We start from the raw sequence: 26715 nt of genomic DNA on the forward strand, positions 1-26715 counted from the left end.
CCTGGGCTCAGGGCCTCTCAGCGTCACCAGTTGCTGTGTGCGTGCGGAGGACCGAGCTAGCTCGCAATAAACACCTCTTTGCTGCTTACATCGATCTTGGTCTCTGGTGGTCTTTTGGGGGTCCCGAATTTGAGCATAGCAGGCACTGTCTTCTCTCATTCTGTCTCTTCTGAACAGCTCTGCTGTGTGAGGCCCATGAGAAGTCTCCGGTTTTTATGTGAACACACTTATGAAACTAGTACTTGATGATTTCTGAGTGGTCTGTCTGTCCAGGATGTCCCCCATGCTATAACACTATTTGATATTTCCTTCTGTTGTTTTCAGACCTGTGACTGATTCTGTGTTCCACTCTTTCACCATTTGGACTTCACCTCTGCCTTTCTGTGGGGCGAAAGAAGCTTTTGAGAAGACTCTCGGGGTTTTGCAAACACATCGTGGGGCACCCTGGTCTTTCTCCCCTGGCCTCGGGAGTGCCCTGGGCTCCAGGTGTGCAAGTTGCAGAGCAGCCTGAATCCTGAGTCATCTCCTGGAGCAGGGGCTTAGAGGAAAGCCATGGGTGGCTTCTGCCTGTGGCCGGAACAATGAAATGGCAGGGTCCGTGGTTTCCAGCAGCTGGCTTTAAGGACAATGGCTAACACAGGATCTGACTTCCTATCTTGTATAGGTCAGCCAGACAACTCTGTCCCACTATGGCACACTGCAAGTGGCCTTCCCCCATCGATCATAGGTGCCACACTCAAAGCAAATGCCCGGCCACCTGTGGATGAGCCTCTCACCTCAGCACATTTGCAGGGAATTATTGCTCTGCATCTTCTTACGCCCCATGGAACCTGCCTGCTCCTTTAGTATGACCTCCCAGATGTTTTTGGTCATTCTTGGGGGTTTTCTTCTCCGTGTGACCTTTCCCGTCGCCTTATGTACAGCCAGGAGAGACCCGCATCCCTGGCTTCTCTGAACTGTGGCAGTGAGGTGAGAAGGTGCTGGTCCTGAGCATTGCCTTGTTCCAGAAGACCCTGGGTGTCATCTGGGCTGGAGGAATGGACTTTTCCTGCTGGCCAAGGCCAGGCAGTATCGGGGGCAGCAAGCAGTTCCCTAGTGCCCTTCCTGGGGGCATGAAGCACTGTTATTTAGTCTCTTACTTCTGGGAGGCGCTTTCTCTTGCTGAGGTAGCATGACCCTCATGGTGGTCATGATGCCTATGAGCTCGATGGTGTGGGACGATTCCTCTATGTGTACTAGACTATGTGTAGTAAAGAAAGGATGAGGAGCTGGGGTTGTGGCTCAGTGGTGGAGCGCTTGCCTAGCATGTGTGAGGCACTGGGTTTGATCCTCAGCACCACATATAAATAAATAAAATAAAGGTCCAAATAAAATAACACCAACTTAAAAAAAAAAAAAAAAGAAAGAAAGGATGAGATTGGGTTCCTCTTTTTTTTTTTTTTTTTTTGTATTGGAGATTGAACCCAGGGGCACTTTACCACTGAACTACATCCCCAGCCCTTTTTTAAATTTTCCTTATTTTGAGGCCGGGTCTCAGTAAAATGTTGAGGCTGTCCTTGAACTTGTGAGCCTCTTGCCTCACCCTCCCCTGTTGCTAGGATTACAGGCATGTGCCAGTACCCCCAGCTTGGGTTTCCTTAACTGTCAGCTCTAGTCACAGTAAGAGGACCAGGGGCCTCTCTGAACAGCCCTCAAAATCCTATTCCTAGGGGCTGGGATTGTAGCTCAGTGGTAGAGCTCTCGCCTAGCATGCGTGAGTCACTGGGTTGGATCATCAGCACTGTATAAAAATAAAAAAAAATAAAGGTATTGTGTCCACCTACAACCATATATATATATAAAATGTATATAATATATATAATATAAATATATAAATATGTATTATATATATATTATATATTTTATATATATATATATTTTTTTTTAATCCTTTTTTTCTTTGTTCTTGTAGGACTGACAACTCCAACAATCAAACCCAAAGGTTAAGTATTTGGTGTTCAGAAGGCAATATTTTGATTTCCAGCCTCACCACCTTTGTCCTGTGAAAATGTAGGCAGTGGGATGGGGTTGTAGCTCAATAGTAGAGTGCTTGCCTTGCATGTGTGAGGCACTGGGTTCCATCCTCAGCACCATATAAAAATAAATATATTTTGTCCATCTATAACAAAATATATTATTTAAAAAAGAGAATGTAGGCAGTGGTTGGTACAATTCCCTGTGTCTCCCTTGCCAATGGAAGTGGCTTGATTTCGTGAGTTGAGGGACTGGCATCCTTTTCCTGCATAGATCTGTTATAACTTTTCCTGGGCAGAAGCCTTGCAAGGGCACACTTTTGAGACCTTCTACAACTATTCCAAGTTGCCATCAGATAAATAACTAGAAAGATTGCTGGTTCAAAGCCAGTCTCAGCAGCTTAGTGATATGCTAAACAACTCTGTGAAACCATATCTCTAAATAAAATGCAAGAAAGGGCTGGGGATGTGGCTCAGTGGTCAAGTGCCTCTGGGTTCAATCCCCAGTACAAAAAAAAAAAAAGAAAGAAAGTAAAGAAAAACAAACCAAAGGTAGACTCATTGCTAGTCTGGGGATCATGGATCTTGGGTTTTGGTGACCTAGTATGAGGTTGAGTGGGTTGAGCAGAAAATCCAAAACCATTGGAATAACAAAAATTTGAATATGTTTATCACATCTGATATGTAACTCCCCACCCCTCAAAGTTTCTTTTCTTTTTAGTTGTAGATTGTCACAATACCTTTATTTTATTTATTTGGTTTTATGTGGTGCTCAGGATCAAACCCAGTGCATCATGCAAGCTAGACGAGCACTCTACCACTGAGCTACATGCACAGCCTCCTCACAGTTTCATTACAAGGTCCAGAAGGTGCTGTTTTCTTCCATGCATTGAGAAAGGCATTTGTGGAAGAGTGCCGGTATTTTTCAAAAGATCCATGGTGGTCTCCTCTATAGTCCTTATATGAGTGCTCATGGAAGCACTGAGATGGACTCCCTGATTCTCTTTGAGATGATGGAATCTTTACCTAGAAGAAACAATGTGGCAGTTCTAACCTGTCCAAGACACAGTGGCCACCTCTATTGTAAAGAAAGACATAGAAGACAACAAAATGCCTTGGCCCACAGAGTGCTTGGGAATGGCTGATTGATCACAGTCTCTCTAGGGAAAAAAGGAAGGGTAGTCTACTACAGCATTGTTTCATGTATATAACCAGAAATGTTCTAAGTCAGGAGTCAAACACCTGATTTGCGGTGTTCTTGTAGAGGCACAGTCTCTCATCTAGTTTGCATTCCTGAATTAGGGAATCCAGAGCTCTATGAAGGAAGGGACTAGGTTCCATGGGAAGGACCATGCACCATTGTTGTAAGTGAACCCCACAAATCTTTCCAAGCCTTCTGTAGGGTCCTGTAGCCACTTACTAAAATGTCATGTATCCAGGATAACAGATGTGTTCAAGCCAGGAGGTTGAGTCTCACCGAAGGCAGAGCCAGAGAAATTGGCCCTGAGTGGGGCATGGCCCAAGGTGCTCCTCCGCCCTCCTTTCATGTCTCCAAATCTTCCTGGGGAGCCCAAAGTATCCTCTGCCAGGTTAGAGTGGGAGGGGCGGGCCTAACGGTGCTTATAGGATCTTCAGGGCTATGGTTCTCCGTGGACGTTTCTCCCATGCTTTTTTTTCCGCAGGAAAGTATTGACCTCCAAGTATAAGGGAACCTGGGACGTGATTCACGGCTCAGAGCAAGACCTGTGGGAGACTATGCGGTTAGGGAAGGTGGTTTCAGGGGGTGGGTCTCCCGCTCCACCCTCCCTGTTGTCAAAAGAACGTAGGTTGAGGTTCCAACATTGTGTTTCCTTGATGGGCCAGGGAGCCTAGAGTGAGACCTGCAAGGAAAGTACACCTGTGTGGTCTCCGCCAGTCTTAATCAGGAATACTTCTTTCAATTTTTTTTTTAGTTCTCGGCGGACACAACATCTTTCTATGTGGTGCTGAGGATCGAACCCTGGCCGCACGCATGCCAGGCGAGCGCGCTACCGCTTGAGCCACATCCCCAGCCCTCAATTCTTCTTATATATGTTTATTGTAGATACAGTAAAGCTTATGTGAAGAGTAGACACCCAAAATGGCCAGCCGGAAGCCGGTTTCTCGCGCGCCTATGTGTCCAAACCCCATTCGTCAGCAGGCAGCCCGCGATTCCGGTGCCCAGTCACCTATCAGGTCTGCGCATGCGCTGAGCTATTCATGCACGCAGGCGCAGAGTGCCGCTGCATCTATGGTCCCAACGTCTGATAGAGCGTCCACCCGCCCTCTTTGGGACTCTGTGGTTTTTGAGCGTGAAGACCGACTGCCTATATAAGGCATGCGCAGGCGTGGGAGCGCCTCTTTTCCTTCGCCGAGGTGAGTACGTTGGGCTGTGTGTTCATTTGGTGTCCTTGCCTTTTCTCTGCTGAGGTTTGAGGCCTGTCCTTACATTCTATTCTCACTTTGCTTATTTTCTTACAGTCACCGACGATCCTGGTGTCGCCATGGGCCGCCGCCCCGCCCGGTGGTAAGTTCCAAATCCCTGAAATTTCGCTGTTGGAAAATTGCCTTTGGCCCCCGCAGACAACTGCTGGGTGGAGCCTCCTGTACGGATTTCCTTCACCTTGTTTCCCTAGTGCTTTTCCTACTGGTTTTATTCATTTATACCATCTATTCCTTTCCAAAAGTTTATCCTTACCCTGCCGCTGCCCCGGTTTTGTTGGGCGGCGGATTGATCCAGGAGTGCCAATGCAATGCCAGTGTTGAGCTTGAAACAACATCCACCCTCTTTCAACCCTCTCCTGCAGTCTCGCCACAGTTTATTGTCTCAGTCGCCTCTTGCGTCCTTTGTGCCCAGTCTAGTCTTATTTATGGGCTTTGGACCATGAGATCTTATTGGACACCAAACGCAGATGAGAAATAGCTGGCCTAGCCGCCTCATTTACCCTGCAGGGGGCGCCAGGTGCCTCTCACGTGGCTTGGAGGCGGATTTCATGTCACGTTCCCGGAAGTCTTCTCTTGGGTACCTCAACCGTTCTAAAGTTGTGAATTTGTAGTGTGTAGTACCGTCGAGCAAAGATTATTATTATTTTTGTGGTGGTCTTAAAAGTCGAACCCAAGGCCTCATACATTCCAGGCAGTCGATCTGCCACTGAGCTAAATTCATGACCCTCAAAGATGATTCTTTTGAAGTCTGGAATTATAAAATATTGGCTTTAAAAGGAGTTTAAAATTAGGTGTAATCAAGACATTGTGGCTTTGGTTAACTTGCTATATTGTTGATGCTAGCCTCAAACTTGGGATATTGAGCGAGCATTTAAATACTTGTTGGGTTCACTTTTGACCCCACCACACCAAATTTTTTTCTCCCTTCTGCAGTTACCGGTACTGTAAAAACAAGCCGTACCCAAAGTCTCGTTTCTGCCGGGGTGTCCCTGGTAAGTACTAAGACACTCAAACTGCTTTGGTCATGCTGATTCAGCAGTCCCTAGCACTCTACCTACCCTCCCCCAACACTTATCAAAGTTTTTTTTTCCACCCCCAGATGCCAAAATTCGCATATTTGACCTTGGGCGTAAAAAGGCAAAAGTGGATGAGTTCCCGCTCTGTGGCCACATGGTATCTGATGAATATGAGCAATTATCCTCTGAAGGTGAGGATTATCACCCTTAGTTCTTTCTGTGTTCTCTGTCTGACCCAGAATTGTACTGCACTGGCTATAGTAAGTGCTTTTGCACCATATTGTTTTAACTCTGTTGCCTTCCTTTGTTCTCATAGCCTTGGAGGCTGCTCGTATTTGTGCCAACAAGTACATGGTAAAAAGTTGTGGCAAAGATGGCTTTCATATCCGAGTGCGGCTCCACCCTTTCCATGTTATCCGTATCAACAAGATGTTGTCCTGTGCTGGGGCTGACAGGTGAGTTGGCTTTGAACCATTTCCTTTAACTTGGGCCTCTTCTGGGCTTGGTTTTTAATGTCAGGGAATAAAGGTGATTTCACATGTTGAATCACCTGTGGTGAGGAGAAAAACCAGGAGAAAGGCTGGCAATCAAATTGGGGGTACCACCTCATAAAGTGTCTCTCACTGGTTCTTTTTTGGTTTTGTTTTGTTTTTGTTTTAATTAATTACACATGACAGTACAATGATCTTGACATCATACATTTGAATCAGATGGGGTATAATTTCTCATTTTTCTGAGTGTACAGGTTGCAGAATCACATTGGTCATGCTGTCCTTTTCCCCCCTCACTGGTTCTGTTTGAGTCATCTTCTGCAGCTAATTAAGCCGACTGGGTTCCTTTACTTGTGGTGGCCCAGTGTGCAATGGCTGCAAACAGCAATCTCCTTGGTAGTGTATGCAGCCTGTTGTTTATATGGGTTGCCCTAAGGGACCTTGGAGACAGCACTTTGGGTAGATGTTCATATTTCTGATCTCATGATGTCCCCTATCTAGGCTCCAAACAGGTATGCGGGGTGCCTTTGGGAAACCCCAGGGAACAGTGGCCAGGGTTCACATTGGCCAAGTCATCATGTCCATCCGCACCAAGCTGCAGAACAAGGAACATGTGATTGAGGCCCTACGCAGGGCCAAGTTCAAGTTCCCTGGCCGCCAGAAGGTAAAATAGTGGTGCAGCTCCCTTCCTCCTACCTACCTTTCCTTGCCCCAGTCCTCCTGACTCACTTTCCATCCATCTCTAGATCCACATCTCAAAGAAGTGGGGCTTTACCAAATTTAATGCTGATGAATTTGAAGACATGGTGGCTGAGAAGCGGCTTATTCCTGATGGCTGTGGGGTCAAATATATCCCCAATCGTGGTCCCCTGGACAAGTGGCGGGCCCTGCATTCATGAGGGCTTCCACTGTGCTGTCCCTTTCTTAATCACACACAACACCAATAAATCCTGTATTGTATCCATTTGTATTGTATCCATTTATGTGTTTATTTCTTAAATCTAAGGGCCATGAAACAATAACCATATTAGCAGTATAGAACTGTACTGATAAGATTAGGTCTTTATCAATTGCCTGTTTGGGAAAAGCATTAAAACTGGGGTGGGTGGTAATGGAAGGGTAGCAGCTGGGTCCCTTTTTGTAAGCCTAGCAGAATCATTTCCTAAGTATCACCAGCACCATGATAGGGAATGGGTAGAAAGGGATCAAAGTGGGTATAGTGGTATGTACTTAGGCAGGATCTTTTTTTAATTTTTGGTACCAAGCATTGAACCCAGTGGTGCTTAACCAGCCCTTTTTAACAGGGTCTCTGAGTTGTTTGGTACCTAGCTAAGTTGCTAAGACTGACTTTGAACTGTGATCCTCCAAAGCAGGATCATTTGAAGCCAGTCAGGCCCAATCTCAAAGTGGGCATATTATCCTGCCCAATCTCATTTAACTAGACCAGGTGTTTGGAGTCTTTGGAGTGTGATGCCATTCCTAATGGCAGTTTCCTATCAAAGGGTCTCCTGGCTCACTGTCCTAGGCTGCTTTCCCATATCCCCTGCCCACCATACAAGCCAGTCTACACTCATGTGTAGTTTCCCATCCACCCATAGGCCTTGGCCAAAACAATGACCTTTGGACAGATAACACCTGGTATCCCTTGGCCTGGACTCATAGAACTTTGTAGTGTTCTGAGGAATACCTTAAGTGAGCTACTCCAGATGGGTCAGAGCCGAATCATTTTAACAGGTCTATAGGAATGTTTCCAGAACTGGGGCCCAGTGGCCACGAGGCCCCTCAAGTCCATAGGTCCCATTTTGGAAGCGTCTTACCTTCCAGCTCCCAGGCTCCAGGCTGTGACCCCTTTGAGGCCTTTCTACTTTTGTAATCTTAGAATGATTTTCCAAAACTTTTCCAGTAAATTCCCCTTTAATTTTGACCCCAGGGAAATTGCTGTAAACCATGATTGTAGTTTACATAAACATATTACCCTGTAACTGTCCCAATGGATGGGGAAGGATGAGTTCCATGATACTAACATCCTGGACAGGGTCTCTGTTCTGTGTATCCTTTTCTGTAGCCCATTTTTCTGGGCCTGTGTTCATACAGATAGCTTTCCAGTAATATGATAGTTGTGGTTCAGATAATGTATGCACCTGTGGCCTTGGTAAGCCAGTGCCTCTCCCTACGTATAAACCTAAGTGCCAGTGTGGACTGAGAGCACCCGTGGGTGGTTAAAGTAGGACTGCACAGAGTTACAGGCCTGACCACAGACATTGGGGCTGTTTATTTTTAAACTTTTTTTTTTTAGTTATAAGTGAACCATATACCTTTTATTTTTCTATGTGGTGCTGAGGATCAAACCTTGTGCCTCATGCATGTTAGGCAAGCACTCTTTCCTCTGAGTCACAACCCCAGCCTGACCCTGGGGCTTTTGTGAGTTAGTCACACACAGGGTTGCAATGAGCTTATTTGTTTCCTATTACTATTTTTTGGTGGTGGTGGTGTAACACCTTATCTCCATAGATTTTTTTAAATCTCCATTTGTATACCTACTGGGTTCTTAATGGTTTCCTGTTGACATCTGCTACCCACATGTAATACCCATCCAATCTGGCTTTTTAGTCTTTGTAAGTTTCATTTTTGTCATACAGTAGAATTTTTTGATCTGTTGTGAGTCCCCTTTCTGAGCTCTGTGAGGTCTGGCAGAGAGAAGATGATGCCACCTGAGCTCATCTCTCCAGCCCTGACACCTGCTTTTGTTTTCACTCCTGACACTACCTGAAGGGAAGCATCATGGGTCCAGCCTCAGGTCCTGGATGCCCCTTCTAATACCAAGAAAAAAGCCAAACTAAGCAAAAGGGTCACTTCAGCCCCAGGGCAGAACAGACTGGATGGGTGAGACCAAGAATTAAGTCCTAAAGGCAACATGGACATCACACCCGTGGGCCACCAGGTCCAGCTGAGAGGGCAGGAGTGACAAAAGTAGTGACAGCAGGAGCAGAGTGGGCAGGCTGAGGGGCTGGATACTGCGAGCAGTCTGATTGAGCTCCACCTCCACAGGGTAGTGGTCACTGATGCTGAGGGCCTGGGGAGGGGCAGTGAGAAGAAGTGTCAGTACCTGGAGTTAAGGGGTTTCACTCTGACCCCTGGACCCCTCTTCCTGCCCTCTTTCCTTACACCAGCCCCACCTCACTACCTCTTCCTCAGTGAGATGGAAGCTCTTGGGGAAGTTGAAGGCAGCTGCAGCCTGCAGCAGGCTCTGGCAGCCCTCCCCATGCAGCACAATGCGGTCGTAGGTGCAGTGGGTGCTGGCCCTCACTGTGGTGTCCTCCCCATCAGGAATCACCCAGTGGAAGCCTGCTTCAGTTCGCAGTAGAAGCTGGCTTAGGCGTTTTTTGGGCAGTGAAGTGCAATCAGCATTGAAGTCCCCAAGTAGGATCACCTCCTGAAGGTGAGAGGAGTGCCTGGGCCCGACTGATGAGCCATCTATCCCCTTCCCTCCCCATTTGAGCTACCCAGCCCTACCTTGCTTTGCCAGCGCTGTGAGACATCCAGAAACACATTGTATAGGGCATTCAGCTCCTTTTCTACATCCTTAGGAGTGGTGTGCAGTGGGACCAGCACCAGGCTGGGAAGGACTGTAAAACCCAGGAAGCCAGGGCTGCCATCCACCCCCAGCCCTTCTCCCCTAGTTTCCTCCGGATTACCAAGCCCCCAGTTGGACTGTCCAGACTCTCCCCACCATTCTTCCCTTCCTACTTTTGCTAGGCAAAGTGAACTGGGCCACAAAGGGCTCCCGGGCAAATAGGTCATCCTCATCTTCATACTGGTAGGAATTCAGGACCTGTGTCTTGTCAGACCTGGGAAAACCAAAGAGGAAGCAGTTGCCATAAGTTACTGATTTTGGTTTGCATGTGCCAACAGCATGGCTCTCAGGAAGAGACACCCCCACTTTCCTGGCTATTCTTGGTTTGTGTAGGCACAGCCTTTTTTTCAAGAACATTCCATTTTGTTTGGTGCTGAGGCTCAAATCCAGAGCCTTGCAGCTTCTAAGCATGCACCCTACACTGAGCTACCCTGGCCCATTAGAACTGTTTTATTTATTTTTGAGATGGGGTCTTGCTGTGTTGTCTAGGCTGGGCTTGAGCTCCTGGGCTCAAGTGATCTTCCCACCTCAGCCTCCCAAGCAGCCAAGACTATAGACATTTGTTACCATGCCCAGATAGACTTCTTTTTATTAAGATATATTTTGTAAAAAGATGTAACTCAGGCTGGCGCTGTAGCTCAGTGGTAGAGCACCCGTCTCACATGTGTGAGGCACTGGGATCAATCCTCAGCACCACATAAAAATAAATAAAGATACTGTGTCCAACTACAACTAAAAAAATATTTAATATATTTTTTAAAAGAAAAGATATAACTCACACGCCATAAAATTCATCTATTTTAAGTGTACAATTCCATGGTTCTTAGTACATTGATTAGGTTATGCAACTATCACTACAATCAATTTCAGAACATTCTCATATCCTCCAAAAAAAAACTTATCCTGTACCCAGTACTGTTACTCTTCATTCCCCCTCCCACCATCCCTAGCAGCCATTAACTTATTCTGTCTTGTAGATTTGCTTATTCTGCACATTTCATGAAAGTGGAATCAAGTAATATGTGACCCTTTGCATCTGGCTTCTTTCCTCTAACAATAATTTCAAGGTTTATTCACATTGTAGCATCTGTCAATAATTCATTATTTTTATTGCTGAATAATATTCCACTGTATTGATATGCCACATTTTGTCTACCATTCACCAGTTCATGAACATTTTTTTGGTACCAGGGATTGAACCCTGGTACAGGGGTGCTTAACCACTGAGCCACATCCCTAGCCCTTTTTAATATTTTATTTACAGACAGGGAGTTGCTGAGATTACAGGCATTCACCACCTTGCTCAGCCACTTTGAGCTATTATGAGTGATAAGCATTCATGTGGGGACATGTTTTCATTTCTCAGGTAGGTAGACACTAAGAAGCTGTAGAATTATTTTGGAGCAAATCCCAGATACCATGTAATTTCACCTATATAGCAAAACAGATTTCCTTCTCTGGCAGTCCACCTTGCCTACTCTTTTTGGTACTGGGTTTTAAGGGGCACTTTACCACTAAGCCACATCCCCAGCTCTTTTGATTTTTTTTATTTTGAGACAGGGTCTTGATAAGTTGCTGAGGCTGGCCTCAAACTTAGAATCCTCCAACTTCAGCTTCCTGAGTCACTGGAATTACAGGCTTGTACCACAGTGCTTGACCTCCCTACTCTCTTGATCCTAACACCAGAGCATGCCCCACCCCACTCCCTGCCCCAATCCTGTCCTCTCAGGAATTCAGGGCTGTTTCTAGAAATCAAGATCCACCCAAGACCTACCATCAGCACCCACTGATCCTCTTCCCAGAAGCCACAACCACTGCTTGCCACTCCGAGAGGAGCAACCAGCCATGCCTTGAGCCCCAGGAGCTTCCACAGGAGAGAAAAAGAGGGAAGCTCCATTTGTGCATGGAGAGGGAGTCCTCCTGTTATATGGACATGCTGGCTGGGGTGGAAGAAGCAAAGATCCCAGAATAAAACCACTAAGAAAAAGAAGTGAGAAGGCAAGGGAGGGTCTTGTGGCCCTTAGAGAGCCATCTCACAACAGGGTTAAAGGCCAGCCCTGTGTTTATCAACCCTTGTTCTTACCGGTAGATGTACACATACTTCTCCTTGTATGTGCTGCGCCCCAACCTGGAGCTGTCCAGGGAGCTATAGTGTCTGGAGCCATCAAATCTGCTGGGAAATGGGGAACCTAGGGTCAGGGTCCCTGAGGTTCTATGTGAGCCCTGGATTAGAGCCACCAAGCCCTCCTCACCGCTTGAGTTCTTGAAGCAGGAGGGAGATGGTCTTATTAGAAGAATCCACCACCTCCTGTAGCACCATGATGTCACAGCGAGCCACAATCTGCAAGATACCAAGAACATCAGCCCTACTCAAAACCAGCCACCCCAGAAGGGGGTGTACCTGGGGAACTATGGCCAAGAGTGTCATGGCTCACTGGCTGCAGCCTACAGAGAGCAATGGGACTAGAAAGGACCTGGGAAAATACTGGCATCCACACTCATACCTTATCCATTTTACAGAGCAGGAGACTGAGGCTAATGATAGGTAAGGAACATTCTCTGCGTCTGGGCATTCACATCTCTAGATGTCCCCTATTCTCTGGCATTCATTCATTCATGCATTCATTCTGGGGATTAAACCCAGGGGCACTGTACCACTGAGCTTCATCCCAAGCCTGCCTGCTTGTTTGCTTGCTTCCTTCCTTCCCAGGATTGAACCCAGGGGTACTTAACCACTGAGCCACATTCCAGCCCTTTTTTTAATTTTATTTTTTAAATTTTGAGACAGGATATCACTAAGTTGCTTAGGGTCTCACTAAATCGCTGAGGCTGGCTTTGAACTTGTGATCTTCCTACCTCAGCTTCCTGAACCACCCAGCCTTATTTTTTATTTTAAGACAAGATCTCCCTAGATGCTGAGGGTCTAAGTTGGTGAGGCTGTCCTTGAACTTGTGATCCTTCTGCCTCAGTCTCCCCAGTTGCTGGAATTATAGGTATAGGCCACCATGACTGGCACTTCTTCTCTGGAACATGTCTCTGGTCAGTCAGGGCTGGGGGTTTGGGGTCATGGTCCTTATGGGGCACTGATTCCTGCAGCAATGAACTTACCTGGACTAAGGTGTCCTTCACTTGCTCCGTGACCACCTTGGCCAGTGTCAGCCGCTGGGTGTTGAAGGCACAGATGCGAAAGGCCTCAGCACCACCAGCCAGGAGGATGAGCAGGAATGCAGCTAGACTGTGCATAACTGCATGCAGCAAAGGCGTTTCTCCAGAGGAATCTAAACTGCTCAGTGTGCTCCCAGTTGGACTTGCTTAAGCGGCACTCACCCTGCAGGTTTTCTGCATCTCTCCCTGGGGATACCTGCCAATGTCTTCACATATGCCTTGACCATATAAGATACATGTAGCATAAAATTTACCATCTTACCTTTTAAGTATACAGTCCAGTAACATTGAGCACATTCACACAGTTGTGCAACTGTTACCACTGTTACCAGAACTTTCTTCATCATCCCAATCTGAAACTGTATGCCCATTAACTCCTGTTTGAGCCCAGGAATTTTGGGCTAGCTTGGGAAACATAGTAAAACCCTGTTTCTGAAGAAATGAAAACAAAAGTCCCAAAAAGCACAACTTCCACCTTTATCCATAACTGCTGGTACCCACCATTCTACTATCTGTCTCTAATGCACTTGACTACTGAAGTGGAAAAACAGGATTTGTTCTTTTGTGATTATTATTTCATTGAGCATAATGTCCTCATGGTTCATTCATGTTGTATAGAATGTGTCAAAATTTCCTTTTTAAGGCTGAATAATATTCCATTGTTAGTATAGGTACATTTTATTTATCTATTACCCATCAAAAGACACTGTTTGGCCAATATGAATAATGCTGCTGTACAAATAGCTTCATTTTGCGTTTTCAGTGATTTCCTGGTATGTACCCAGAAGTGGAATTGCTAGATCACATGGTAGTTCTATATTTAATTTTTTTGAGGAACCACATTCTGTTAGCTGCTGTACCATTTTACATTCCCACTAGCAGTTCACAAGAATTTGACTTCATTGTTTTAAACTGCTGCACAGCAGTTTAAACCTTCCAGGTTTCCTGACCAGGGGAGATGCTGCTATTCCCCAACTCAGGAATGTCCAGCTTTTCTCCTCCATTAGCAACTGAGAATGCTTTTATGCATCTCTTTCTTCCCACTTGAGAGATGCTGCCCTTTTGTTTATGTATGGTACTAGGGATTGAACTCAAGGGCCCTCTATCACTGAACTACACCCCTAGCCCTTTTATTTCTTATTTTGAAGCAGATTCTCACTAAATTGCCCAGGCTGGCCTGGAACTTGCCATCATCTTTGAGTAGCTGGGATTACAGGAGTGCACCTATTGTGAGATGTTATCTTTTTTTAAAACATTTTAAAAAAATATTTTTTAGTTGTAGTTGGACACAATACCTTTATTTTATTTTATTTATTATGTGGTGCTGAGGGACGAACCCAGGGCCCCACACATGCTAGGCGAACACTGTACCACTGAGCCACAACCACCTCAACCCCTTTATATATATATATATAGTTGTTGTTGTTGTTGTTGATAGACCATTTTATTCATTTATTTTATGTGGTGCTGAGAATGGAACCTAGTGCCTCACAGTGCTAGGCAAGTGCTCTACCACTGAGCCATAATCCCAGCCCATGAGATGTTATATTTAAGATAAAATCCCAGCAGTGAAATTGCTGGGTTCAAGAGGATAAGCATTTAAAATTTTCAGAGACATGGCCACATCATCTCTAGTGCAATGTATGATGGGGCCTCTTCCTGCAACTGTGCCACCACTGGCAAGCCTTTCTTGTTCATTTTGCCTCCTGAAGTCCTTCTTTTTCTGAGCATCTCTCCATTTATCTTTGTCTCAGGCTCATCTCAACCTTGCCCTGTCTTTTGGGCTCAGTTTGTCACTCTACTCCGTCCATGTTGTTCCCCTTACCAGTCATTGTGATCCCTGCTTCTGTCTGTCTACTTTTTTCAGTCACACCCTCACTCTCCCCTCTAGTTCATTTTCTGCCTCTCTTAGGTTCTACCTGTCTGTCTTCCTTGTTCTCTCTTCTCTGTTCTGCTCCTCTCTGTGTCTGTGCCACAGTATCTCCCTCCTGACTGGCCTTGATGCCTGTTTCTCTCTGACCACCTGCTCTGTCACTCATGGCCTCCTCCCTTGGTTACTATTTTTGGATATATGTGGGCATCTGGACAGCCCTGGGCTAGCACTGTCATGTTTGGAGGCTCTGGAGCCAGGATCTCCCACCGTGGATATGGGCAGAAGGATGAGAAAGAGCGAGTGTTTCTGGCCTCAGCTAAAAGCCCAGCCCAGGCTTCCAACACCAGCCTTGGTTCCAGCCCTAAGGTTATCTTCCTCTCTCAACCCCTCCCTAGGCAAGGAACAACTTTCATCCTCTTTCCCTCCTCCCGCAGGACTCTCTTACCTGCTCACGCCTGCTTGTCTCCACGCCTGCCTCAGACTTAAACGGATCACGACACCTCACGAGATCGCAGCGCCTGCCTGGGTAGGGACCAGAGCGGGGAGAAAAGAGGAAACTCTTCCTGACCCACCCAGCAGGGCCACCCAACTCACACAGATGAGCAAGCCCGCTCCAGCTCCGCCCCACCGCCGGCTCGGAGGGCGGGCACTGGCCTGGGAACTGCCAACTACCCTCCCACGATCCCTCACAGGCCCCACCCTCCCTTATCCGGCTGTGGGACTTGAGAGCCTGTGAATCACCAGAATGTGGCTTCCACAAGTGAGCAGCAGTAGCCGCTCCAGGAGCAGTTAAGGGCCGGGGGAGGGGGGGGGGGGGCGCCTGTAATCCCAGAGACTCAGGAAGATCGTATGTTCGAGGTCAGCTTGAGCAATTTGGCGGAGATCATGTCTCAAAATGAAAAGAGCTGGGGATGTAGCTCAGTGGTAGAGTACCGTGGACTCAATCCTCTGTAAGGCAAAAATTCCAGCTGCTCACGGCCTCCTCTCTTGATTACTATTCTGGGATATATGTGGGTATTTGGGCAACCCTGGGCTAGCACTGGAATGTTTGGAGGCTCTGGAGGCAGGACCTTCCACCATGGCTATGGGCAAGAAGGACCAGAAAAATAAATAAATTGAATTTAAATAAATAAATTAATTAATTAATAAAACACTCTTTTAACAGGGATGGGGTTTTCTTTTGGTGTGATAAATGAGTTTTGAAGCTAGAGGTAGTGATGTACAGCGTTGTGAATGTACTAAAGGGTATAAAATATCACACTATACATATAAGAAACATGATATTTTATCATATATTTTACCATATATTATATAGTACATGTGTATCACATATTATATTCTATACATAGATGTATACATATATAGTACAATGGCATACTACTGTGATTATATAAAACTGTTTGCAACCGGGCGCGGTGGCACACGCTTGTAATATCAGCGACTTGGGAGGATGAGGCAGGAGGATAACGAGCTCAAAGCCAGCCTCCACAACTTAGAGAGGCTCTGAACAACAGAGACCCTGTCTCTAATTATTTATATATACAAAAATATAGGTTTTTTGTTTTTTATATACAGATATAGATATAGTATTTTATTCAGGGACAGGGTCTCACTGAGTTGTTTAGCGCCTCACTTTTGCTGAGACTGGCTTTAAACTCGCGATCCTCCTGTCTCAGCCTCCTGAGCTGCTAGGATTACAGGCGTGCGCCACGGCGCCCGGCTCTAATAAAATATTTTAAAAAGGGCTGGGGAGGTTGTTCAGTGGTTGAGCACCCCTGGGTTCAATCCCCAGTAGTAAAACAAAAACAAAAACCAAAAAAAACTGTATGTTTCTAATTGTGTAAAATCACATAATGCAATGTACAATATAATATGTAGGCATTATATGTTTTATATATAAGGCATTATATGTTAATATAAGATCATCTGAAATTCAACCAAATGGCTAATTTTGTTATGTGAATTTTATTTTTCTTTGGTACTAGGGATCGAACCCAGGGACGCTTAATCACTAAGTCACATCCCCAGCCCTTTTTATTTTTAATTTTGAGACACAGTCTCACTAAGTCGCTTAGGTCCTCACTAAATTGGTTCTCCAACTTGCAATCCTCCAGTCTCGCTGAGATTACAGGCTTGTGCCACTGTTGTGTGAATTTTACCTCCAAAAAAAAAAAAAAAAGGAAAAACAATGAAGTTAAATGGCTCCACCAGCGGAAACCTTGAGTGGCTTCAGTTAGTGTGGATACGCAGCCCAAGTCTTCTACAGAGACCTGAATTAAGCGGAAAGGAAATGCAGGAGCTAAAGGTATCAAATCAGGACCCCCGCAAGACAGGGCTGGGCTGACGTGGATCCGCCCCCATTGCCGTCAAGCGGTCTGGGAGAGTTTTGCGACAGCCGGCCGGTAGCTGGGCTCTCTCTCCGACTCGCTTTCCGGCGGATGCACGGGGCCGCTGGCCGCCGCCGCCGGCCGCCGCCGGCTGCCGCCGCCAGCCTTCTGGGCGCGTCTCTCTCCTGCGACCCTGGCCTCTGGCCCCGGCGAGATAGCCGGGCCAGGCGAGGTTCTGGCCTGACCTGCGAGGTGACCTTCGTTCAGTCCCCTGTCGCGCCAAGCCTTGCCCCCGTCAGTGCGTGAGCCTGTCTCAGCCTCTCCAGCGGTTTGAGAACACCGACCTGCATTGGCCCCATATTCTGCCCAGTGGCAGGGGGAGTGTCGGGCCGCCAGGCCCAGGGGCGGGGCCCGAGGAGATGCCCCTGCAAGTGAAATGGCCATTCCCCGCGGTGCCGCCGCTTACCTGGACACTAGCCAGCAGCGTCGTCATGGGCCTGGTGGGCACCTACAGCTGCTTCTGGACCAGTGAGTGGGCCCGAGGCCAAGGCAGGATCTGTCACGTATTCCCACGCCTGGCCAGAGTTGGGGCTTGGGGTTGGGGACTCTGGCAGGCCTAGCCTGGTAGAGGTAAGCCTCAAGCCAGTGGGGAGGAGGCTAAGACCGAGACCCCCCCTTTCCCTCTAGAGTACATGAATCACCTCACCGTCCACAACAAGGAGGTGCTGTACGAGCTCATCGAGAACCGAGGCCCTGCCACTCCCCTCATCACCGTCTCCAATCACCAGTCCTGCATGGATGATCCTCATCTCTGGGGTACCCAGGCCTGTGTGCTGGGCACAGGAAGGCAGGGAAAAAGCTAGACCTGGTCAAACAAAAACAGAACAAATTCACCTCTCACTGGGCTCTTTGCATAGCCCTGCCACTCTTTATTACTGAGATGCCCTGCCTCAGTGGAAATTTGATTGTGGCCCCTTCAGCGAATGTGGTTTGAGGGCCTTAAATTTAGAAGGGGTGGGGCTGGGGATGTGGCTCAAGCAGTGGCGAGCTCTCCTGGCATGCATGCGGCCCGGGTTCGATCCTCAGCACCGCATACAAACAAAGATGTTGTGTGTGCCGAAAACTAAAAAAATAAATATTGAAAAAAAAATTTAGAAGGGGTGAGGAAGTGACCACGTGGCAAGGTCTGTCAGGTTTTTTACTGTTGTCACACTTATAGAACCGTCTGTCCTCTAAACTGTTAAAGGTCCCACAGAGTCTTGGGAAGAAATTGTAGACACCATTGGGTATCCTGTCAAGGAAGCTCTGGGCTGGGGGATATAAGATCTGCAACCTGGTTCTAGCTTTGCCCCTGGCTGGGTTTTGTACTTTTCAACCAGCCCCACTTGAGAGTCCAGTTGCTCCACCTAGAAGTTCATGCTCTGTTGACTGGTACTTGCCTCCAATCACCAGATGTTTGGGTGGAGGGGTGCCCAGGGTCTCCACTGTTGAATGGAGGGGTTACACTAACCTAAGATGTAATGGGGAGCCACCTGGTCCTATTGGAGCCTTTCAAAGTTCACTCTGGCTGCCATGTAACAATGGCCTGTAAGATGGCATAGATGGATCCAGGGAGGCAGCAAGGAAGCCTTGAAGCTGTGCAGTAGCTGGACTAGAGTAGTCACAGTGACAGTAAAGGGAGATGTTTAGAAGGATGGATGTTGTCAAAATGTTTCAGTAAGCAGATCAGACTCAGTGATAAGTAAGATATGGAGGTTGGGGAGCAGGAGGAGCCAAGGAGAACTTGAGGGTTCAGCCCAAACTCTGGAAGATGACACTTTGGCCTGTAGAGAAATACTAGTGCTGCTGCCCTTGTCTGTCATTCCCTGCAAAGGAGTGACAGAAAAGGACACTCCCTGGGAACGAGGTGAATTGGGGTGCAAAATCTTTTCTCTCCTTCTCTAGGGATCCTGAAACTCCGCCACATCTGGAATCTGAAGTTGATGCGTTGGTGAGGAAGAATGGGCCCCTCGCAGTGGGCCTGCAAGCCCCACCTGTCTCTTTCCCTCCTCCTACTCTGCCCAGGAGGTGGCATCCAGCAGTCCAGGCAGGGCATGGGGTGGAGCCCTGCAGGCCCTTCTCCTGGGCCTCCATTCTGCATGCCAATGATGGCAGGCATTGTGCTGGGCATGGGACAGGGATTAAGGAGCTTGGGAAGCAGAGATGACTCAGTCCATCTTTGCTCCAGGACTCCTGCGGCTGCAGATATCTGCTTCACCAAGGAGCTACACTCCCACTTCTTCAGCTTGGGCAAATGTGTGCCTGTGTGCCGAGGTGAGCTTCTCCTTCTGGGGCTATCCAAGTCTTCCTTGGGACAGGGAGGCAGGTGGCTAGTGCCTTTGTCTTGGAAGGATCCCTGTGAAACAGGCAACTGAAAAGTCAGGGAAGGGGCTGGGGATGTGGCTTAAGTGGTAGTGCGCTCACCTAGCATGCTTGAGGCACTGGGTTTGATTCTCAGCACCACATAAAAATAAAATAAAGATATTGTGTCCACCTAAAACAAACAAACAAACAAAAAAGTCAGGGAAGCCATTGAGTGGTAGCAGAGGTAGCAAAGGCTGCTAGAGGATAGATGGCTTCTTGGAGAGCCCTCAATTCTTCACAGCTGCTAAAGGATTATATGTACCTGGAGCTCTGGCATGAGAATTCAAGGAGGTATTATCCACAGGGAGGTTGATAAAAGATTCACTGCTGGCAGTGTGGTGTCAATAGTTCATGATGGTAGTGGCATGTTCTGAAAGCCCAGAGGGTTTGTGCTTCTGGGAGAAGAAACAAGTTTGTGATATTCAGAGGGTGAGATTGATTGAGCACTTGGTACCTCTTGGGAACCCATGGAGGTAGGGTCATTTTGATCCCCATTCTCCAAACAGGGCTCACTCAGAGGGATTAAACTGTTGGCCCAAGGTCACTGGGTGAGCAGTGGTAAAGCCAAGATTCAAATCCAGGTTTCTGTTTCCCCTGGGAAAGCAGAATTTTTCAAAGCACAGAATAAAGAGAAAGGTATTCTTCTTTATTGTTTTTTTTTTTCTACTAGGAATTGAATCCAGGGGCACTTAACCACTGAGCTACATCCCCAGCCCTTTTTTGTATATTATTTAGAGACAGGGTCTCACTGAGTTGCTTAGGGCCTTGCTGTTGCTGAGGCTGGCTTTGAACTCGCAATCCTCCTGCCTCAGCCTCCCGAGCTGCTGGGATTAGATGTATGCACCACTATGCTCAGCAAGGGAAAGGTATTCTAAACACATGTAAACACGTGCCAGATGCTGGAGAGGTAAGAGAGAAAAATAGAAAATGTTGGTTTTGCACAGAATATGAAGATTCTAGAATAATCCTGTTAATTTTTGAACTGCTGGGCACAGTGACACACATCTAAAATCCCAGCTACTCAGGAAGCTGAATTAGGAAGATGGCAAGTTTGAGGCCATCATGGGCAACTTAGTATGAACATGTATCAAAATTTAAAAAAATAAAAAGGACTAGAGATACAGTTTGGTAGTACAGTGCTTGCATATCATGTGTGAAGTCCTAAATTCAATCCCCAGTATCAAAAATAAATCAGTAGGCTGGGGATATAGCTCAGTTGGTAGAATGCTTGCCTCACATGCACAAAGCCCTGGGTTCAATCCCCAACACCACATAAAAAAAATCAGTAAAGAATTTTGGACTCTGTTTGCTCATCAGAGTGGCAACATACTTATGTCTGTGGTTCAGAGAGCGCATGCAGGCTACAGCATGGCTGCCGGATAGGAGCAAGGCCAAGTGGAGGCAGGGAACCTGGTTAGGCACTGTCACGCAGTAGTTCTGGCAGCAGAACAATTGTGACTGAGCCTCTGAAAGTCACCATGAATAGTCAGAGCTGTGAATTGCTTTGGATTATGCTCAGGAGGCAGAGTTGACAGGACTTTTAATAGATCAGATGTGGGATGAGGCAAGGAAAAGAACTCAAAGATGACACAAGGTGTTTGGCCTGAGCAATGGTCTTTGGTACCATGGAAATCACTGGTGACCCCTGATAAGCCATCTCCATGAAGTGATAGCCACAGGAGCTGGCTTGCTGTGGCCTGAGAGGGCTGGTAGCACTGCAGTTTGAATAGAAGAGATAATAGCAGTGGCCACTCAGAGTATTGGTTGTGAGGAAGAAGAGGGAGGAGGAAATAATCAAAGCATATAGGAGGTCAGGAGAGAGTTTATTACTTCCCATAGGTCAAAGTAAAAACATGGCAAAACCCAGTCAAGTGATTCCAAGTAATAAGGAAGGGCTTGTAGTGGAAAGCTGCAGTGCCTCACTCCACATACCCAGTCCCTCTCCCCAGAGGCACTGCCTGGAGTGCTTTCACTTTGTGCTGCTTTTGGAGGCTATTTCCATCTCTTCAAGACCCTGGCACTGCTTATTGTATCCTGCTCTGAGAGATGGGGACTCTACTTCTTTACCTCCTGTCTCTGAGTCTCAGCTCCTCTCATCTGCAAGCTCAGACAGAGGCATTTAGTGAGCACTTCTGTTTTATTTATTTATTTATTTTTATTTATTTTTTTATTGGTTGTTCAAAACATTACAAAGCTCTTGACATATGCACTTCTGTTTTTATGGTTTTTTTTCCCCATGGTGCTCAGGATGGATCCCAGGGCCTCTTGCATGCTGAGCTACACCTCCAGTCTTGTTTTTATTCCTTTTCATTGGTATCTAGGTTTTCTTGTACAGTTAAAAACAGAAGATGAGGGCTGGGGGTATAGATCAGTGGTAGAGTGCATGTGAAATATTGATGAAGCCCTGGATTCCGTCTCCAGCACTGAAAAAACAAAAATATCCAAAAAACCAACAACAAACCAGAAAGTGAAATCAATCCCAAGCACCTTCATTGAGAGAAAATGGGCAGGAACAAATTATTTATCAGATATATTTGATATATAGCAGAGTTCTAATTACATATGACTGAAGCAAAAGAAATATTTGGCACACTTTGCTTCTGTGTTGCAAAAAAATCCCTTTTCCACTAAGCCTACGACAGTAATGTACTATGTAAGTTCTAAAGTGATTTTATGGAAGCTACACAAGAGAAGAAAAATAGCACTTGTAAAAACTAAAAAATGTGAAATGCTGCTCCAGAGGCATAGTGTTACTATTTTTACATTCCATTTCCAAGCTCAATGGATAGGTTGCACCAGTGGGTTTGGGTAGGCAAGGAGCCAACACCTGTGATGACCATTCCCCTACTGTGTACTGAGAGCCCAAGTAGGGAAACCACTGTTCTGTGCCCTGAGTAAACTCCAGTGGGTAATTGTTCCCCAGCCCTAGCCTCTAAGTGAGATGCTGGGTCAGGTCCCTATTTAGGTTAGATTGAAACATCTGGATCCCTACCTAGCACTTTCCAAAGAATCTTGCAACGAATAGGTTAAAAATCCATTTCTTAGTGCACTAGCCAGAGACAGTCCCAGTGTCTGTCTGTGTTTTGTGATAAGGCTTCTTTATTCCCCAGTTCACAAGATGAAGAAATTTACCTTGAACCTCCCTGTCTTCCTCTTTCATGGTTCTATCTACCTAATGGTTATTTTTCTATCATCAAAGTTGATGAGATTTCTTATTGTGTCCAGGTTGTGAGCCAGCACAGAGCTGTAGTCTTTATATCTGAGCTGTGGCTGCCTGCTGGGCCACCCAGGTCCAGGTTTGTATTGTCTTGGATCCAGGTTATGGTCTTGAGATATCTCCAAGATGCAAAGTTGCTAGCATTGGTAGCAGTTTGACTCCACCATTTTAATCTAGCAAGCTTGATTTTTTTCCCAAGTTCTTGATGATACACAATCAAGATGATGGAATGTTTCCCTTACCCAAGATGCCTCTTTGAGAGGGTATAGAGCCTGAAAGGAAGAGGCCAGTGGAGGGAGGGAGGACAGAGGCTGGAGCCTCAGGTGAGTGCTCTGTGAGGAGTGGTTGTGGGAATTGGCCAAGATTCCCCAAAGTAGTTGCTCCTTAGAATCTGGGGCCCACATTAGGCTTGGTATCAGGAATGGATTTGGTTTGTTCTAGCAGCCCCCTTTGGTCAGGATGGTAGAGCCAAGGAGACACAGAGGCTCTAGGAACTGCTGACTGGTAGTCAGAGGCCTGGCTGAGGTGGAATAGATGATGACTTGGAGTCAGAGAGGATGCAGCAAGGGTGCATGTGTCTGAAATGGCTCAGCAGGGTAGCTGATGATGGTCATAGGCAGGCAGAGGAATTGCCAAGGTCATAATTTCAGTAGGAGATGGTTCTAGAAGATGCTACATTGTACATAACAGGCACATAGAGGTTGAGAGGATATTATTCTATGAAGAAAGTCATGGGTCAGTGTGACCAGAGCAGATCATGCCCTGAAAACAGCCATTGGAGGGTGTCTCTGGATGATGCAGTAGGAGCTAAGTCCCTGAGCTGCTGCCTCTGTCCCAGTGAGTGGGAACTGCAAGAGGGAGTCCCCAGTGCATGAGGATATTTGAAGAGCATTGAAGGCAAGCTTCCTGCCCACTGACAATGGGGACTGATGGGGACAGGCCTTTCTCTGCAGGAGACGGTGTCTACCAGAAGGGGATGGACTTCATTTTGGAGAAGCTCAACCATGGGGACTGGGTACACATCTTCCCAGAAGGTCAGCAGGGCTGGCTGGGTCAAGGTTCCCAAGCATGTATGGAACCAGCTCCCAAGCCTTGCTTCTGTGCTCTCTCACCAGGGAAAGTGAACATGAGTTCTGAGTTCCTGCGCTTCAAGTGGGGTAAGTACAACTGGCCCCTGGCCACAATGACCTCCCTACCCCAGGATAGCCCTGTCAGCCCCTGACTCCTCAACTCTGGCTGGATGTATTAGGAGAAGCAGGAAGGGGAAAGGCAGTGAGACAAGGGCTAGCCCATTATTTGTTTTTAATTGCAGACAGCAGGGGTGGCACTGGCCAGAGGCTGGCAGGGAAGTTTATCCCAGCTTGTGCCAACATTTCTGCTTCTTCCCCTGGTAGGAATTGGGCGCCTAATTGCTGAGTGTCATCTGAACCCCATTATCCTGCCACTGTGGCATGTTGGTGAGTCTAGGGCTAAGGGGAGGAAGAGGGTTTTCCATAGATGGTGTTTGGGGGTGGCAGAGGATGCCTAGCATGGAGGGCACCAGTGTCCCTTTGGTCCTAGGCTGCTCTGATTCCTCTGACATCTAGCCTTCCGTCCACTGTGCTGCAGGAATGAATGACGTCCTTCCTAACAGCCCACCCTACTTCCCCCGCTTTGGCCAGGTGGGTAGGCCCTGCTGACCCACATCTGTCTGTCTGCCTGCCTTCCATCTGCCCTGTGTCTCCCACTCTACATTAGAGGACAGATATGGGAGGAGTTGAACTTGAGGGCCCAGCAGCAGGGGGACTGGGTGGAACATAGATAGTGAGTTACTAGCACCAGACAGAGCCTTTAGGATGAAAACAGGAAATCAGCTGGGGCAGGGATAGACCCTGGGATTGGGACTAGAGGTTATCTATAGACCACATCCTGGGACTGGGCTGACTATTGGATGCTGCTGAACCCAATTGCTCATTGTAAGAAAGGAAGTGGCCTGAGGGAGCACACAGCACATCAGGGGCAGGACTTGACTCTGGCTTCCCAGGTTGCTTGGGCTGGGGCTGTGGGCATTTCCCTGCTCCTTGTCACCCTCGGTGGTCACCTCCCCACAGAAAATCACCGTGCTGATTGGGAAGCCCTTCAGCGCACTGCCCATGCTAGAACGGCTCCGGGCGGAGAACAAGTCAGCTGTGAGTTTCCTTCCAGGCTCCCCATAGCTGTCCTCGGCCCTCCCAGCCCTCTCAGCCTCCCAGGGCACCTTGGCCAAGGTCCCCCAGGGGTGCAGGCCAGCCCTGTCCTTGCCTTCAGATGGAGATGCGCAAAGCCCTCACGGACTTCATTCAGGAGGAATTCCAGCGCCTGAAGACCCAGGCAGAGCAGCTCCACAACCACCTCCAGCCTGGGAGATAGACACCATCCTGCCTGGCCCCAGGGAATGGATGGGTCCCCTGAGGCTTGGAGAAGAGGCAGTATTGGGACCTCAGTCCCAGCTTGGCTGGCTCTCAGTGCTGCCTTCGGATTCCTGCTTCTCACAAAACTGGGACTGGGGGATGGAGTGATGCTTTTAGTTTGGATACAGTTTTTAGACAGACTGTCTCATGATTCCTACTGGGTGCCCTCTTCTACTTCGTGAGCATCTAGCTCCTCCATGGTTCATCAGTTAAAGAGCGGGTCTCAGTGCCAGGCATGGTGGTACAGTTTATAATCCCAGCAACTTGGGGAGCGGAAGCAGGAAGATCACAAGTTCCAGGCCAGCCTCAGCAACTGAGTGAGACCTTGTATCAAAATGAAAAATAAAAGGAGCTGGGAATGTAGCTCAGTGGTAAAGCACCCCTGGGTTCAATCACTAGTACAAAAAAAGGGAGGCTTCAGCAGTTCCTCCCACTTGGCCCAAGAAGGGAGGAAGAAACTTAGGCAGGGGTTTCCTTCCTGCCTTCTGATGTTTTGTCCCAGGGACTGGCATTGGGAGGGAACAAAGCAGGCTGGTGAGCAACTAGGTGGGTAGGGGAGCAGGTGGCCTGCCTGGAGCTATGGTAGGAGGTCCATAAGACCCCTCAGCCTGACTCCCACCCACCCTTGCCAATCTAGGAGCTATCCACTACCTCCTCAGGGATGATTGTTAGCCATGTCTTCCTTCAGCTGAGCTCCCCATACTGTAGGGCCTGTACTGGGCCAGGGCCTGGCCTCAGGTGGCCTGCACACAGGAAGAACAGTCCTTGGCCAGAAGTCAAGCCTAGCAGAACAGAGCCTGCAACAAGGGCCTGAGATGTGGCTACTCACCCCTGTTGCAGGGCCCACCAACTTCTCCATCCTTCTGCTTTGGTACCCCTCATGTCCTCGGGTCTGGGTTTTCATTTTTTTAAATAATAAAGCATCTGTGTTGTGCCTTTGTGCCTCTGGCCTCTCTATAGGTATGGGAAGGGAGGTGACCTGTTAGACTAGAAGGCAGGACCCTTAGATTCCTGGACACATGGAGATCACCACCAGTCACTTAAGGCTTCAGTTATTGTCTGTAATCCCCATAACAACCTTGCAAAAGTAGAGATTAATTTTGCAAAGGAGGCATTGCAAAGGTAATGAATTCACTTCAAAACACAAAACTAGGGCTGGGTTATAGTTCAGTTGGTAGAGTTTTTGCACGCACAAAGCCCTGGGTTCATCCCCAGCACTGTACCCACATACACACACACAAAGAAAAAAACCCACAAAACTAGCTGGGTGCAGTGGCACACTCCTGTAATCCCAGCATCTTGGGAGGTTGAGGCAGGAGGATTGCATGTTCAAAGCCATGCTCAGCAATTTAATGAGGCCCTGACTCAAAAAAAAAAAAAAAAAAAGGTCTGGGGTATATGGCTCAGTGGGTAGGCATCCCTGGTACCAAAAAAAAAAGTTAGCTGGGCGAGGTGATGCACTCCTGTAATCCCAGTGGCTTGGGAGGCCAAGGCAGGAGGATTGCAAATTCATGACCAGCCTCAGCAATTTAGCAAGACCCCATCTCAAAATTTAAAAAGGGCTGGGGTGTGGCTTAGTGTGGTAAAATGCCCCCGGATTAAAGTCCCAATACCAAAGAAAAAAAAAAAAGCCCTCAAAGCTGTGGTGCATATTTATAATCCTAGTGACTCAGGAGGTTGAAACA

At 47.4% G+C, this 26715-nt stretch overlaps 3 protein-coding genes and 1 non-coding gene across 8 annotated transcripts; 3 read left to right on the plus strand and 1 right to left on the minus strand.

The window, feature by feature from the left end:
• The first annotated feature begins 4448 nt into the window (after positions 1-4448).
• On the plus strand, positions 4449-6957 carry Rpl10 (ribosomal protein L10). Its single transcript, XM_027921669.2, has 6 exons — positions 4449-4557; positions 5409-5467; positions 5575-5682; positions 5808-5946; positions 6484-6646; positions 6729-6957. The coding sequence occupies exons 1-6, from the start codon at positions 4535-4537 to the stop codon at positions 6879-6881; spliced, it is 645 nt and encodes a 214-aa protein (XP_027777470.1). The 5' UTR covers positions 4449-4534; the 3' UTR covers positions 6882-6957.
• On the plus strand, positions 6301-6435 carry LOC114080177 (small nucleolar RNA SNORA70). Its single transcript, XR_003580580.1, has one exon. It is a non-coding gene; the product is annotated as a small nucleolar RNA SNORA70 (small nucleolar RNA).
• Positions 6958-8222: 1265 nt separating the features above from the next.
• Dnase1l1 (deoxyribonuclease 1 like 1) lies at positions 8223-15261 on the minus strand. 4 transcript variants are annotated; one of them, XM_027921665.3, is made up of 8 exons: positions 15100-15261; positions 12725-12999; positions 11869-11957; positions 11700-11786; positions 9730-9830; positions 9496-9608; positions 9159-9415; positions 8223-9055 (listed from the first exon to the last, which is right to left on the minus strand). In XM_027921665.3, the coding sequence occupies exons 2-8, from the start codon at positions 12857-12859 to the stop codon at positions 8776-8778; spliced, it is 1062 nt and encodes a 353-aa protein (XP_027777466.1). In that variant the 5' UTR covers positions 12860-12999; positions 15100-15261; the 3' UTR covers positions 8223-8775. The 4 variants fall into 4 exon arrangements, with proteins under 4 accessions (XP_027777466.1, XP_027777463.1, XP_027777467.1 ...); XM_027921662.3 differs by having other exon boundaries at positions 11700-11789; XM_027921666.3 differs by having other exon boundaries at positions 8781-9055; positions 9167-9415; positions 11700-11789.
• A 1824-nt stretch (positions 15262-17085) lies between these two features.
• Positions 17086-25966, plus strand: Tafazzin (tafazzin, phospholipid-lysophospholipid transacylase). Of its 2 annotated transcripts, none has more exons than XM_027921754.2 (10): positions 17086-17509; positions 17669-17797; positions 18926-18971; positions 19209-19294; positions 23555-23635; positions 23717-23758; positions 23996-24058; positions 24210-24262; positions 24692-24769; positions 24888-25966. In XM_027921754.2, the coding sequence occupies exons 1-10, from the start codon at positions 17401-17403 to the stop codon at positions 24987-24989; spliced, it is 789 nt and encodes a 262-aa protein (XP_027777555.1). In that variant the 5' UTR covers positions 17086-17400; the 3' UTR covers positions 24990-25966. The 2 variants fall into 2 exon arrangements, with proteins under 2 accessions (XP_027777555.1, XP_027777556.1); XM_027921755.2 differs by having other exon boundaries at positions 17086-17481.
• The last annotated feature ends 749 nt before the right edge of the window (positions 25967-26715 follow it).

The sequence above is a fragment of the Marmota flaviventris genome, chromosome X (genome assembly GCF_047511675.1).
Source record: "Marmota flaviventris isolate mMarFla1 chromosome X, mMarFla1.hap1, whole genome shotgun sequence".
Taxonomy (NCBI): Eukaryota; Metazoa; Chordata; class Mammalia; order Rodentia; family Sciuridae; genus Marmota; species Marmota flaviventris.

What these genes read in the sequence shown, in the direction of transcription:
- Rpl10 (XM_027921669.2), top strand. Translation starts at nt 4,535, where the DNA reads ATGGGCCGCCGCCCCGCCCGGTG. An exon ending in TGAGCAATTATCCTCTGAAG is followed by an intron (nt 5,683 to 5,807) that starts GTGAGGATTATC and finishes TTGTTCTCATAG; the next exon opens with CCTTGGAGGCTGCTCGTATT. An exon ending in AGTTCCCTGGCCGCCAGAAG is followed by an intron (nt 6,647 to 6,728) that starts GTAAAATAGTGG and finishes ATCCATCTCTAG; the next exon opens with ATCCACATCTCAAAGAAGTG.
- Dnase1l1 (XM_027921662.3), bottom strand. Translation starts at nt 12,859, where the DNA reads ATGCACAGTCTAGCTGCATTCCTGCTCATCCTCCTGGCTGGTGGTGCT. An exon ending in AAGTATGTGTACATCTACCG is followed by an intron (nt 9,831 to 11,699) that starts GTAAGAACAAGG and finishes TGGTTTTCCCAG; the next exon opens with GTCTGACAAGACACAGGTCC. An exon ending in ACTGAGGAAGAGGTAGTGAG is followed by an intron (nt 9,056 to 9,158) that starts GTGGGGCTGGTG and finishes GCCCCTCCCCAG; the next exon opens with GCCCTCAGCATCAGTGACCA.
- Tafazzin (XM_027921754.2), top strand. Translation starts at nt 17,401, where the DNA reads ATGCCCCTGCAAGTGAAATGGCCATTCCCCGCGGTGCCGCCGCTTACC. An exon ending in GTTCCTGCGCTTCAAGTGGG is followed by an intron (nt 23,759 to 23,995) that starts GTAAGTACAACT and finishes TTCCCCTGGTAG; the next exon opens with GAATTGGGCGCCTAATTGCT. An exon ending in ACTTCCCCCGCTTTGGCCAG is followed by an intron (nt 24,263 to 24,691) that starts GTGGGTAGGCCC and finishes ACCTCCCCACAG; the next exon opens with AAAATCACCGTGCTGATTGG.